This window comes from Sinocyclocheilus rhinocerous, unplaced genomic scaffold, assembly GCF_001515625.1.
Source record: "Sinocyclocheilus rhinocerous isolate Xijiao unplaced genomic scaffold, SAMN03320098_v1.1 scaffold437, whole genome shotgun sequence".
Lineage (NCBI taxonomy): Eukaryota > Metazoa > Chordata > Actinopteri > Cypriniformes > Cyprinidae > Sinocyclocheilus > Sinocyclocheilus rhinocerous.
In genome coordinates this window covers 347,721-363,627 of record NW_015633198.1, presented here as the reverse complement: position 1 = coordinate 363,627, position 15,907 = coordinate 347,721, and the positions used below count along the sequence as shown (strand labels likewise).

The 15,907-nt window shown below is 37.1% G+C and overlaps 1 protein-coding gene across 2 annotated transcripts in view; it reads left to right on the top strand.

The window, feature by feature from the left end:
* Positions 1-354: 354 nt before the first annotated feature.
* Positions 355-15,907, top strand: part of LOC107743927 (ubiquitin-conjugating enzyme E2 E1) — a 42,005-nt gene continuing 26,452 nt past the window's right edge. The window contains exons 1-4 of one of the 2 annotated variants that reach the window (XM_016557381.1): positions 355-394; positions 923-1,077; positions 3,141-3,191; positions 13,020-13,152. In XM_016557381.1, the coding sequence (XP_016412867.1) occupies positions 929-1,077; positions 3,141-3,191; positions 13,020-13,152 (333 nt within the window). In that variant the 5' untranslated portion in view covers positions 355-394; positions 923-928. Of the gene's footprint in view, positions 395-414; positions 516-922; positions 1,078-3,140; positions 3,192-13,019; positions 13,153-15,907 lie in introns of those variants that run through there. The other variant, XM_016557382.1, reaches the window with a different exon arrangement.

Here is a 15,907-nt window from a genome sequence, read left to right as displayed (position 1 = left end):
GAAAGCTGAATAAATAATAATATATAATAATAATACAACAAATAATTGTTAGGATAGGACAATATTTGGCCGAGATACAACTATTTGAAAATCTGGAATCTGACTATTAATGTAAATGACACTAAGTATTAATATAAAATACTTAACTAGAATAAACAGCAGTTTATTCTCTCACAAACTAGACAGATGTTCAACTGCTGGACATCCGCCTTTATGTGGCATCTGTAACTTATAGCCTATATTTTGTTACTTTAATATTTTTGTTTCATTTTTATAGTCTTTTGTCAGCTGAGACTGACCGCTGTAATTTAAGAGCTTGTAATAAGATTATGGCACAAAAACAGTCAGTTTGAGAGACACGCGCGTCCACGGACACACACCGACACAAAGAGAGGTACACAAGCCTTCAAACCTTACAATATACCTCCTATTTCTATTATATTCCCTCAGCGGTGCGTTAGGACGCCTTCGTTCTCGTCTGCACGCTAAGGCTCCGAAACATTTCTCCGTCGACGGTAAATGAAGACAACAACTGCGAGCCTACAGAGCTGACGACACATTTACCGTGTTTTTACCACGTCCCTTCACCGCGTTTGTGGGATGGAGTGGAGTTTGAGTTTGTTGACATCGAGGCGTGTTTGTGCTCCACTGCCTTCGGTTTAATCTCTTGTCATTGATCGCTCGTGAACGGATTCGGTTCGATCGGGATCAGCGTTACATTTGTGTAACGGATTGACGTTTCACGGTTATTTCAAGCCGAAATGCTTAGTAGTCACACGCTGTGTTGTTGATCTGGAGTTAAAGGTCAAATACATCGCTTACATTGTTGCACCCTTTGCGTCGTTACAGCTGAACGGTGATACGTGCGTGCGTCGATATGTTACGTTCACATCAGTGGAGTGTGTGTGTGTGTTTCTCATAGATCGGGATGTCGGATGAGGACTCGCGTGCCAGCTCTACTTCATCCTCCTCTTCCTCCACCCATCAGCAGCAGGAGAAAGACACACCTGGGAAAAAGAGAGACAACAAAGCCAACATGAGCAAGACCTCCAAACTCCTCTCCACCAGCGCCAAGAGGTGAGGAGACACCGATCTGGGCTGCGTTTCCCAAAAGCATCTTAGGCTTGAGTACAGCGTAGACCCATTGAAACCAGTGGACCTATGATCAATTTAGGCTTACGAGGTTTTTGGGAAACGCAGCCCTGGGCCGTGTCCCAAAGCCAAGGCAGAGCCCAGTTAGTCAGCAGCGGTTTTTGTGTTCAGAGAAACTGGATTCAGACCGAATTCAGTGGCACTGAAGCGCTGTCAAGAGATTTAGCGAGCCTTAAAGATAAGCAGATATTTAATGACTACGGGGATTGTTTCAAAATTGAAATGAAAGCTGTGATTAAGAAAATTAAGTAATTTTGCTCCATCAGACAAGAACCAAACCGGTTTTTGGGAGGTGTAGGTAGTAATGGTACTTTTTATTTAAATGAATAAAAAAAAAATAGGAAAGAAAAAAAAAACAACCTAAAAAAGCCATGTTGTAAAATCCACTCGAACTATTTGCAAAGAGAAAAATCGCACTTAATCGTATGCCTAATATGTTAAAAACCGCTCTGGTAATGTTTCTTGTTACATTCAATGAATTGCATGATTTACTTTAAAGCCTATATTTTTGATTTGAAATAAAGGCTGAGTAAGTTTGCATCACTGGATATTACTGTTGGTCGTTTAACTTTTCCATTGTAAACAGTTGACCGATATTAAATGTTTTGCTACCTGCTTCACACCTTTATAATTGTTACAATTTAAACGTCACACTGGATGCACTTCATGCTCCGCTTCTGTAAACAGTAAAGTCTTCGTTGATTTGATTGGTCATCTCAGTTATTTTGATATTAACGAGCGCTATTAGCGTGCTGAAGGAGACCAAACTAAGAAATTAACTTTTAAAATGTTTTGTCATCCTAACAATACAGAGCGGTGTAGTGGTCGACCGATATGTGTTTTTTGACAGCCGATGCCGATATCTTGGAAAGCAGGGTGGCCGATATAAAGCAGATAGAATTTTATTTATTTTATTTAATATTTAAGACATTTCAAATCATTTGAAAATGGATTAAAAAATAAATGTGTAAAATAAACATGCTTATACTTTAAATGACAAAGTATTTTTCACAAATAAAGAAATATTTAATAAAAATATAATTTAAAAGGAAGTAAACACCATAACCAACATGGCACTCAGTATTCTGGGAAGTTTGTGTGCATGCATTGGGAATCACGTTTTTTCAAATAAAGCCAAGGTAATTGGCTCTACTCATTTTACATACAGCACACAGTGAAAATGGCATGAATATGACAGTGGGCAAATGCATAAAACGCAGCATAATTTGAAATCACGAGTTTAAAGTTTGTCGATCGCGCATCTCCACCGTCACGCAGAGCACACGCGATCATGCAGCATACAAATGCACACTTCACAAGATCTCACAACTGGATCCGACTAAGTTTGCAAGGTTTGTGAAATTAAATGTTCATTAGTCATTCAAAGATTTGTTTAAAGTATATAAATGCGTATTTGCTGAATGCTGACGGCAAATGAGAAAGTATTATGTTTGCCTTTCTATTGCTAACAATATTGGAATTGTGCCAAATATCGGCCGATATATCGGTCGACCACTAGAGCGGTGCATCATAAATTAAGTATTGAGGGGAACAATGTGGCCTTATCTTATTATTGCTGGTTGCTAGCCTGCCATCAGATGGCATTTTTAACCTTTCATCAACCACAGAACCGCACACACGGGATTGTGGGATATCCTGCATTCGAAGACTGACCAAATGAAGGCATATTAGTAGACCGGATGTTGCATTTGTAAACGCCTTCATGGCATACTCTCTTATCTTGTCAGACAGTGTTTCGGACAGCAGCTTTCACTTTGAAAAAGCTAAACTCCAGAAATCATATTTGATATGATCAGATACACAACAAACATGCTCTTCTAGAATAATTTGGTACCTAGAAATGCTGTTTAGGTAAGCAGCTTGCCAGGTTTTGAGACTGCTGTTGCTCGATTCCACAGTACTTCATCTGGATGTATTTGGATGTCAGAGTTCAGAGATGTTCATGGGAATCATGTGTCTTCTTTCAGGATTCAGAAAGAGCTGGCTGACATCATGTTGGACCCGCCACCAAACTGCAGGTGAGGAAATGCTTTGCAGCTCTTTGATATTCTCTGCTTGCATTAGTGGGTCTCAGTGTTTGGATGGTAAAGAACCATAAAGAAACAAACTGCATGTGGGATCTCCTGCCTTCAGCAAAAAGGTGCTGTCACATTAGCGGAATTTAGCTGTGATTTGCAGGCAAAAGTCAATAGTGTAGTTAACAACGAAGCACATCTCACACAGAAGTCCCTTTCAAACCAAGCATCTTTCTGTTGGTGATTTGTGTGACCTACACCAGCTAAATCTGTGTAAGGAACCTTTTCACCTTCACTTGAAGAGATTGCATGGATTCCTACCGAAATGACTCAATTTCTCCCATGAAATTTCACAGAGAAGTGTTAAACGTGACGGCGCTTTAACTCGGGTCTGGTTTGCAGCTGTGGCAGAGTTTCCTCCAGCTCTCTAATTTATGCGGTTGGCATCAGTTGCATGTTGAAGTGACTTTATTACGCACCTATCAAACCTGTTAGATCCCTATATAAACAAACCTTAAACATTTTAGACAAGAAATCAATTAGATGGCATCATTGTAACATTTTACAAAAATACAGTTTGCTTAGTTTTGACAATTTGATGAATCTGTGTCTTATTAAAATGGTTTTTCAATGTGTCAATAAGCTTGCTCCAGATATTATATGCCAATTAATAGTAAAACAGAATAGTAGAGGTATCTCACAATTCTGACTTTTTTTTCTCAGAATTGTGTGATATAAACTCGCAATTGCGAGTTAAAAAGTCATAATTGCGAGACATAAAGTCACAATTCTGAGAAATAAACTCAAAATTGCGAGTTATAAAGTCAGAATTGCGAGATATAAAGTCACAATTCTGACTTTTTTTTCTCAGAATTGTGTGATATAAACTCGCAATTGCGAGGAAAAAAAGTCAGAATTGTGACTTTATATCTCGCAATTCTGACTTTATAACTTGCAATTTTGAGTTTATATCACAATTCTGAGAAAAAAGTCAGAATTCTGAGATAAAAAGTCACACTAACCTTTTTTTAATTTTTATTCAGTGGCGGAAACGGGCTTCCATACAGAACTGTATAGGGCCTAAGAGAAAAACGAAATGTGCTCAATCCACATTTTCAGTTAAAGGGACACTGCTCTGGAACAGTTTGCCATTTGAACTGAAAATTAGGATTGTGACGGTGAGGAAATTTTCCCACCGGTTAATCGATGTGTGACAACACCGGTAATACCGATATCACCGTGGGGGCGGGGTGGGGGCGTTCCCTCTTTTCCTCGCTTTCCTTCGCTTTTAAATAGCTTGTAAAAGCGGCATGCGCATTTTACTTTCACTTTCAAATAGCGGCAGTTTGGCGTCAATTGCTTGAATGCAACAACAAAAATACAACGTCAAACTCACTTTAGCCTATATATAAAACAAAGAACTTTTATTAACAAAACAAATAAAAATACACCATGCCCTAGGGCAGGCTATGCCTAATATAAAATAACAAATAACTTGCATAAAGTTTAAATGGGTATACAAACTAGAAATAGGCTAAGTAAGGCTAAGTAAGTGCAGCTTCATTGCTGTAAAACAAAGAAAGACATTTGTTTTGTTTCCGACAACGAACTGTAGGTAAATATCCCAAAATATATTTTTTCAGACTAAAAAAAGAATTCTGTTACTATTTTGGAGTGAAGAAAGTGAAAGTGACGTGACATGTGGCCAAGTATGGTGACCCATACTCTGAATTAGTGCTCTGCATTTATCCCATCCAAAGTGCACACACACAGCAGTGAACACACACACACCGTGAACACACACCCGGAGCAGTGGGCAGCCATTTTTTTGCTGCGGCGCCCAGGGAGCAGTTTGGGGGTTCAGTGCCTTGCTCAAGGGCACCTCAGTCGTGGTATTAAAGGTGGGAGAGAGCGCTGTACATTCACTCCCCCCACCAACAACCCCTGCCGGTACGAGACTCGAACCCGCAACCTTTGGGTTACGAGTCCGACTCTCTAACCATTAGGCCACGACTTCCCCACAAACGTGTGTGAGTGAACTGTCCAAATGAATCAAACCGATTCATGAATCTTTTTGCAAACCCGCTTGACCGAATTTGATCACAAGTGTGGTTTATTTATAATCTGACATTGCTAGTTCTGATTAGGGCTGCACGATTATGACAAAAATCATAATTGTCGGTTATTCCCTTGAAATTGTAATTGCGATTATTAATTACGATTATCACAATTTACATTGAATGATGTTTATACCATTGTTTGATGCAAATGCATGCTGTATTTTTATATGAAAATAAACAAGCTGAAAACACTCTAACTGAAAAACCTTTAGTGCTTTTCTATAGTATTAAGCCTCAAATGTCAACTATACATCGGATTTGTTTCTTCTTTAAATTATAAAAAAAGTAAAAATATGAATGTTTATAATGTTATACTAAAACTAAAACAATGGAAAAACCCTTAAGATAACATGTAGATAGAAAAAAACATATCTTAAGCGCGCAGAATAACATAAGTGGACTTTGAACGATTAATTGCCACTTTGAACGATTACGTAATTGTGGCATCCATAATTGTAATCGCAATTCTGATTTTAATAAGCTGATAGAAGCATGCACACATTATAAATGACAGTGATTCTCAGGTCAGTATTCGATTATTTCCGTTGTCAGATGAGGATTGATCAATAATAGTATACTGGAACACAGCACCCTGCTGAAAAAAACAATAAAACCATCTCAGAAAATTCTAATGGTTTCCACTACAAATACCATTACAAACGTTACAAACCATCAACTTTTAATCATTAAAACTAGGGATGCAAAAAAAATTATATCATATCCGATATGCCGATATTTTTCAACTCATTTTGGCCGATAGCCGATGTATTTCCTTTTGTTTGGAAACAACACCAAGTCTCTCCTGTGCGGAAATTATAAACACATTACTTTTTAATAGATCGTAGGAGACATCTTGAAGTGCTACTTGCTGATTAAAGACCTTGTGAAGAAATCCCAGAAGGTGCTCTTTGGTTGGGTTTGAAGCAACTATTACAAAAATAGAAGAATCCAAGGCACTTCTTCTGGTCCAAAAAAGTTCTGGCCATCTCAATAAACAATAAACATCTCAATAAATGCATCAGTGTGCAGAGCTTTAGGCATTTTTAATGTTTATTGAGATGGCCAGAATGTGAGTTATTTTTTAATTTTGGCTAGTTTTTAACAAAAGCTTATTTGTTAGAATTAAACAACAATGGAGTTATTTTATAATGACAGATTATTAAAAGCTTTAAAAAATAATTAAATCAACTATTTATATATTAATCGCTCACCACATGTGAGTTAAAGTATTCCTCTTATCGGCAAGACATATCGGCATAATTTTTCATATTCGGCTTATGCCGATATTTATATTTAAAGCCATTATCGGCCGATTCCGATATCGGTCCGATAATATTGTGCATCCCTAATTAAAACCATTAAAATAGTTTTCTGTAGTGTATTTTGGGACATATTCCATTAGGATTTATTAGTTTTAACAAGCCACCAATAGAAGGCAACCAATTACCATTACAGTTTCCATTAAAACCAATACAAGTCCCATTATAACCAGTAAAACCATTACAAATTCTGTGACGGTGTCTAATGTTTTTTTTTTCAGCAGGGGCAGTGTTTCACAGAGGTTTGTAATGCTGTAAAATCAACTGTTTAGTTTTTTCTGCTTGTCCAGATGGGCAGATAGTTCAGAATTTTACTTGACCAGCTCACAATCTAAATCTATAAAATAGTTTGCTTGAAAAAAAAAAAACACTCTCCTAGTTGTCTCCTTACCACCAGACAATTAATTTTCCTGTTTCATCTGCTGAAGTTTCTAAGAAACAGTAAACAACTGCATTTCATTGTTTCCATGGTTAGAACGATGCCCTATAGAAAACCCTTTTGAGTCATAGATGAAATCTGATCATTTTTGACTCGATTGTTTGTCTGTTATTTGAAATGTTTCCTTTTGTGGTTGGTGTGTATGTGAAGATTGCGGTAAACCATCCTGATGTTGCGTATGGTTATTGATCGGTGTCTTATTCTGTCGTCCAGAGCCTCACTGATCTCATAAACTCAAACGAGCGATGACAGATGCGAGGCTTTATCAGCTTCATGTCTGTACACTGTCCCTTATGGATAGTGTTTTTTGTGACTATCTGAAGGTAATTGTACCTGACTCAGAATTGCACAGCTGACAGACCTCGTCTCCTTTAGCATCTGTTTATACACTTCAGCTCTTTCCTTCTCTCATGTGTCTGCATTTATTAACTGCGTTCTCTGACTCGCTCTTTTATCTTGAGGCGTAAGAGTCGCATCTCTTCCCCTGCCATTGCGCTTGGCCCCCCTGTGGCTTTCTTCTCTCTTATCTTGATTTATTAGCAGTGCTTGCTAAAGCCAAACACATGCTACACCACTAAGGCTTGTGTTCGCGTTCGTATTTGAAGTCTTGAGCAAAGCGCTCCAGGTTGTAGTCAACTCGCAACTACAGTGATGACACTCGTCTAGTGCGCACACTTGTGAGACCATGCAACAGATTTTGAATTCATTTGATATTTGCCTGATGGGCAAGCAAGTCTGTGGTGGTTTGGCTCTTGCTAGATGTTTGTGAGGATGTTCTGGGTGGTCAAGTTCACTCCAACACAAATGCATTAAAATTCGGCCTGATTTTCGGCTCAAAAAATAAAGCAAATTCTCTCAGTAATTTCCTGGTTGTCCCCAGGACACAAAACGCTAAGCAACTTTCTGTTTTTGACACCCACTTGTCACAGACAAGAAATGAAATCAGTAAACTAAAATCAAAACAGTATTTACGTATTTTCAATCAGCCGTGCAGATTTCTGTTTGCATAGTTTTATGCAACAGTAGTGGCTCTGGGCTTGTGACCAAAAGCGTGAATCTTATTGGCTGGCCAACTTTATTTGCAGTGCAATGGAAAAAAATTTGCATTGATCTGAACAAGTGCATTAACAGTTGTTCATTTAAATTCTATATTGCACTGAATTTTCTCAGACCTTAAAGGAGAAGTTCACCAATTTTCAACCAGCCAGTGTCAAATGATTAGTAATGGAAAAAAAGTGATGAAACTAAATTTTACTAGATGATTTGTGACTGCTTGGGTGTTTTTGGTATAGCAGGACATGAGGCTGTGTTTGGTGTGTTTCACGTCACACACAAGCAGTGTGAAATAATATGGAGCGAAATAATGCGAGAGGCGTCATCTCGTCTTTGCGGGAAGCTTTACTGAACAAGAAACAACTGATAATACACAACAATAGTGCAGCTAATTGTAGACAAGTCTGGAGAGCAGATCCCAGCAGATTCTCTCTGAACGTGCTGCAGCTGCTCATGGCAAATCTAGTTCATTTGAACACATCGTAATGATCTTATTGCTGATCTAAAACATCAAAATGATCTTAAATGTTAAAGCAACAAATTACTACCATTCAATATAGCTTTATCCAGTATCAGTCAGTTACAGCTAGTGAATTGTATCACACTTGTTTTCTCAAACCAGTATTATTCTAGAGCATTTTAACAGTGTTTTGTGTGTTATCAGTGCTGAAGCTCTGCTTGCAGCTACACTGAGAATCAGACACTGTGATGCTGTGACCTGCTAATGTGGGCACCAAAATACATATGCACTGCATGCGGTGTAAAACCAGCTTACCATTTACGCAACAGTAATTTAACATGAAGCACAGTAGAATTCCAAGGCTTTTTGCTTGTAGAAAATGTCAAATTTTAATAATAATAACAAAAAACAAGTGATGGAACAGTTTGTGTTTGTACCCATATCTACAGTGGAAGATGGCTGATGGCCAATTTAACACTTATACACCCCTGTTCAAATGTTTTGGGGTTGATAAGATTTTTTTTTGTTTTTGATGGCAATATTTTGAAATATTATGTTTTATTATTACTTTATTGTGAATCAATAATTTAAAATAACCTTTATATTTTATATAAAATTTCATTTTCATTACTCGTTAGTGTCACATCTTTCTAATGTGCTTTCAGGATTCTTTGATGAATAGAAAGTTTGAAAGATTTATTTGAAATGGAAATCTGTTGTAACATTATAAATGTTTTTTGATCAATTTAAAATATTCTTGCTGAATAAAAGTATTAATTTCTTTTAAAAAATTGTACTAACCACAAACATTTGAGCTGCAATATTATAAATCATGTTGTTTAAAAATGGTAATAATTTAAAAATTCAATTGACAATCAATCCGCGCACACCTGACGGCACCTATCTATTGCGTAGGAGAAAAAGACCAAAAGGGTCAAAACTGAAAAACGAAGCAAATCCCGCACACTACCAATCTTTGCGAAAAGTATCAAAAAAAAGTTTTATTGCAAAGATTGGTAGTGTGTGGGATTTGCTTTGTTTTTCAATAATTTAAAAATGAATGAAATTCCCTGAAATTCCGCTGAAATTCCCCCATTGCATTATTGTTTTCTGTAAGTGAGAAGTGAGAATGAAGTGCCTTATCATAGCTGCAGCTCCTCTGAAATGACTCCGTGTGCATTGTGAGCTGTTTATCTATGCAGAAAAAACCCCTGTGTTGCTGAACTGAATGACAGTAGCAGCAGTGTGACGGACCCCTGACACGTCCAAACACTGCGTGTGTTCAGACAGAGCCTCCTGTGTGCGCTTGTCTTCAGCTGTTGAGATGCTTCTGTCGTGAAGCATGAATCCGGGTGGAAATGTCACGGGCCAGTTTGATGCACTCATCTCATGGGTGTTACGCTCAGATGCTGACACAGGAAGGGCTTGTGTCAATCTTTGCTGCGAAGTACATTCACCCGAATGGGGGAAAAACTTGATCCTAAATTTGCCTCCGATTATTTTTAGGACATATATTTAGGTCAGATTATTTGCGCTGCTCTGAAAACACAGATGGGCAGGTATGTTTGGCCAAATTTCATACAAGCAGTGAATGAAGTTCCTGCTGTGAAGTTTCAGATCCGTAATTTAACCTTTAAAAATACCACCGTCTTTCAACTGTGTTTTGCACCTGTGTTGATATTCAAGCAAATTGCTTGGTTCCCTCTGTTCTGTGCTTGAGTGTCTCTTTTATAAGAGATACTGTAAGCACATTCACACTGTTATATAGCAGCTCTGGTCTGAAACCAGACCAATTACTGGCATTGATTAAATGGGCATCACTTTATTCCTGCAAACAAGTACATATACTAAAAAAAACAGTAGGGTTGGGAACCAGAAACCACCTGCATTCTTCCTCCAAAATGGATGAATGCCATTTTCAAGAAGGGCTGCAAGTATATTTTACTGGAAGTAAGGTTGTTTTGATATCAGCAGCGGTATTTCACAATTCTTTTTTAGGCTGCTGTCACTTTAAGACCTAATGCACCCAATCAATATATTGACACACTTCAGATTCCTGATGGACAAAATCGAGTCCTGACTTAGCCTACATGTTTCTTCTTGTTTGGGAAGCCGTTTTACATGGATATATGCAACCGTAGGGAAGAAGAGAGATGTAGATGTCTTACTGATGTTCTGCATGTTCATTTGGGAATCAAGTAGACACAGTTAAATCCACAGTATACACTTGTCAGTATTTTTTTAGCTACTGCATTTCAAAATTTTCTTGATTATTTTCAACTACACAGGACTTTTCTAGATTTTATGTTCTTGTCTGCAGTGTTGGGGAAAGTTACTTTTAAAAGTAATGCATTACAATATTAGGTTACTCCCTTAAAAGTAACTAATTGCCTTAGTTAACCAACTGCCTTTGTAGTTTTTATGGAAAGTAATGTGTTACGTTACTTTTGCACTACTTTTTCTCATCTGAACTGGGCTTGCTTGTTTGCTATTAATATAAAAAAAAGTTAGATTTTTGGCAAATGTAAAAGCCCTTTCACACCAAAAGTGAAATGAATAAGCCCCAGGCTGAAGAAAATGCAAATTCACATCTGTACAGTAGTAGGGGGAGAATACTGAATCTGTTTTTTGTGCGCATGAGATGAGTAAATGCATGTTCACATTTAGTCTAGATCTACAGTAACATGTTCACACTAGGGATGCACGATATTATCGGACCGATATCGGAATCGGCCGATAATGGCTTTAAATATAAATATCGGCATCAGCCCGATATGAAAAATGATGCCGATAAGAGGAATAGGTTAACTCATGTGTGCTCAGGGTGTGCTAGTGATTAGATCACGTCAGCAGTGTGGCTCATTCTTGAAGCAAAGTTTTGCCTGAATGGTGATCAGATTCACGGTTTTGGATCGCTGCATGTAATCTGTGAAAGCACGTACAGAATGACGCGTTCGGTGTGTGACAGAGTCAACAGTGTAAGTAACGGTAAGGAGTTTTAATCTGTAGGGGGCGCTGTTGGCCTACTTCTAATACAATGAAAGCAATATACACAAATAATATTTAGACTGTGTTTCTGATTAAATAAAGCAGTAATTGATGCCATAAAATCATGAGTAGCCTATGTTTTGATTTAAAGGTCAGAAGCTATAGCTTACATAAAACAACTACAACAACAAAAACACGACACTTTAAATAATTGTATATATACTGATTTATTTATTTATGTGTAATATGGTATATTTTTTAAACAAATTATGAACTCGTTTTGCTTTAGACCATTTACAAATGTTAAATCTTAAAATAAAATGTTAAGGTTACAACTGCATCTTTCTGAAAAAAAATGCAGCGATTGAATTTAGTTTGTTTATTTTCAAATCTTCATTGTATTGTCATTATAAAATAACTTAGTTATTGTTTATTTAATTCTAACAAATAAGTTCTTGTTAAAAACTCACAAAAGTGAAAAATTATTTGCTTATTTCCGCACAGGAGAGACTTGCTGTTGTTTCCAAACAAATGGAAATATATCGGCTATCGGCCAAAATTAGTTGAAAAATATCGGCATATCGGCAAAAATCCAATATCATGCATCCCTAGTTCACACAGTGCACACAATGCCTCTGCACTTACTCATGATTTCTCTCAACATGTGGACAGGAGAGCTGTCAGTCAATACATGGAAAACAAAGTAACTTGCATTACTTATTTGAAAAAGTAACTCAGATATTTTCTTGTGAATTAAAAAAGTAATGCGTTACTTTACTAGTTACCTGAAAAAAGTAATCTGATTATGTAACTTGCGTTAGTTGTAATGCGTTACCCCAACACTGCTTGTCTGACAGTATGGAGGGCAGTAACAGTCATTTGAGGACACAAATGCTTTCACCTGACTATTGTCTGCTGTGTAGTTCTTGTCATCCAGCAGCTTGCTTCCTCTGTGTGTTTGTGTATGTGGTTCAAGCCGAAGCGTTCAGAAATGTTGCATCGACTCTCCACTCTGTCATACAGATCTGTGGATGATTTTGAGCTATTTCAGTCACATTAACTGGTTGGAGGTGTTGCTTTACTGAAAACAGCCTCCGTCTGATCACTGTGTGTGTGCATGGATGATGTCATTTACATTTACTTGCCATTAAGTTGTTCCAAACCTCTATGAATTTCTTTGTTCTGGTGAACACAAAAGATGATATGATACTGATAGAGTTTTTATTTTTATTGTTTGGCTGAATTATCCCTTTAACTGTTCTTTACAGTAAATCTTTTTATACCCTTTTATAAATAATTTATTGCCAGTGAGATTAGCTACACCTCTTCAAGTTGCAAGGTCATATCGGGTTAAATAGAAATATATTGTATTTATTGTATCTTCTGCTGATGTAAATTACTTTTGTGGTGTCTGTTCTGAGTAAAAATGATCCTCTCTGTTTTTGTTGTCAGTGCGGGTCCTAAAGGAGACAACATCTACGAGTGGAGGTCCACTATCCTGGGTCCTCCAGGTTCAGTGTATGAGGGAGGAGTGTTCTTCCTGGACATCGCTTTCACTCCAGACTACCCCTTCAAACCACCCAAGGTCAGCGCTCGCTCTCTGATAGTCACAGTTAGTGTGTGGGATGGACAGCCATATTCACTTATAAACTACCATTTAGGGTTAGGGATCTGTAAGATGTTTTTTTTTTTTTTATTAATACATTTATTAAGCAAGGAGGCATTAAATCGATCAAAAGTGACAGTGAGGACATTTAGAATGTTACGATTAAGATTCTATTTCAAACAAATGCTGTCCTTTTGAATGTTTAATTCATCTAAAAATACTGAAAATGTATTGTTTTCCACCTAAATATGAAGCAGCACAACTGTTTTTGACATTGATGATAAGAAGTAATGTTTCTTAAGTAGCAAATCGGCATATTAGAATGATTTCTGAAGGATCATGAGTAATGATGCTGAAAATTCAGCTTTGATCACAGCAATAAATTACATTTGAACAGATATATTCACATATAATTTTTTTATTCTAAAATTATAATTTCACTTTTTCTATAATGACTACAATATCAATACTTTCATTTTTGGTACTTGCAGATGCCAGTTATTGATACCTGTATTTTCATTGGTTTGGTCATTTTTAAAAATGTTGGGTAAAGAAATCGAAAGAATATGAATGGCCTAATAGTTAGTGAGAACTGGTCCCTATACTAAAGTGTTACCAATTAGACCATTAACTAGTTGCTTGTTAGCATGCCTATTAATAACATATTGGCTGTTTATTAGTACTTATAAACCACATGTTCTGCATGACTATATTCTACATCCCTAATCCTACCCAATACCTAAACTTAACAACTACCTTACTAGCTATTCATAAGCAGCAAATTAGAGGAGTTTGAGTTTATTTAATAGCGAGAATTGGACCTTAAAATAAAATGTGACCATCTAATTTGTTTAGCAAAGTTCCTTTCACTCTTCATTATGCCTGGTAAAATGCACAAGCTTCTGTTACTTTCACTGTTCATTCTGTTGCTTAGTCATATGTTATCATTCAATTAATTTTACAGATTAAAGTATTATGAGATGGGTAGTTTTGACACTAAATGCCGATTGAATGAGCCCTGTTGAAAGCTGCTGTCAAATGCATATAAACACACACCTAAACTACACATTCAGTATCTTTTGTCGTCTTGCGTAACTGTTTTACATTCCAGGACAGACTCATTATGAATATGTGGTTTAAAAAAAAAAATAAAAAAAAAAAACTGGCTCTCTTTTTTCTATACTGAAGTGACTCACTCTCAAAATTAGGATGTGACTCGTAATCTTTCAGATTTCAGATTAGATCGTTTTGATTATAAAATGGTTCAACAACCAAACAAATGAATTATAAAATAACATTTAAAAAAACTATGGAGCTGAGGATTTTCAGTGTTCACTTGAGTTGTCTTTTAATGTTTGTTTGACATTGTAAAATAGGCTAGATAGTAGAGCAGATAACATGACAGACTGACAGACAAGAAACGGGGCTGTAAAGAAGAAAGTGAGGGGTAATGATAAGAAAAGCCTCTGGTTTAGGACCGAACGAGCATAGAGCAATCGGTTTGCCAATAAACAAGGTGAAATAAGAGTAACTAACTACTTTCAGTACAAAGACTACCTCAACATCTCCGTGTTAATGGACACAAGAGCTTCTTAAAGGGATAGTTCACCCAAAAATGAAAATTCTGTCATTAATTACTCACCCTCATGTCGTTCTAAACCTGTAAGACCTTCGTTCATCTTCGGAACACAAATTAAGATATTTTTGATGCATTTCGAGAGCTCTCTGATCCTCCCATAGACAGCAAGGATCCTTAAACGATCAAGGCTCAGAAACGTGGCAAGGACATCGTTAAAATAATCCATGTTACATCGGTGGTTCAATCGTAATTTTACAAAGCTACGAGAATACTTTTTGTGCACAAAGCAAACAAAAATAACTACTTTATTCGAACAATTCGTCTCCTCCGCCTCACCCTGTAGCGCCATTTTGGAGAGTATCACATACGTAAACAACGTATAGGCCTACAACACATGTACGCGGATACGTTGCTTATGCATTGATCTGAACGTAAACAACGTATTCGTGTACATGCGGTGCATACGTTGTTTACATATGTGATACTCTCCAAAATGGCGCTATAGGGTGAAGCAGAGGAGACGAATTGTTGAAAAGTCATTATTATTGTTTTCTTTGCGCACAGTGTTCTCGTAGCTTCGTAAAATTACGGTTGAACCCCTGATGTCACATGGATTATTTTAACAGTGTCCTTGCTACGTTTCTGAGCCTTGATTGTGTAAGGATCCTTGCTGTCTATGGGAGGGTCAGAAATATCTTGGATTTCATCCAAAATATCTTAATTTGTGTTCTGAAGATGAACGAAGGTCTTACAGGTTTGGAACGACATGAGGGTGAGTAATTAATGACAGAATTTTCATTTTTGGGTGAACTAACCCTTTAATCGGCCTGAGGAATAACTCTCAGATACTGTATTTGGTATGAATATGAAGGTTCAGTAAGAATTTTTGTATGAATCCCTTACGAAACAATCAAGTTCTTTTCTAAATCTTTTATTGTCTTCTGTTCTGTTGGTAGATGTGTTTCTTTTTTTCTCCGTTCTCCGCTCAGGTTACTGGTCATCCGGGTAGTTTTCTATTTGAGGCCGATAATGAGCAGCAGGTGAGCTCTTGGACCACAGAGCTCAGAGAATGCATCACCAGCAGGTGAGAGCGACGCTTTCTGCGTTTGAACTAAACTTACCTCTGAAGATCCCAGTCATCTGCTACATTTCCTG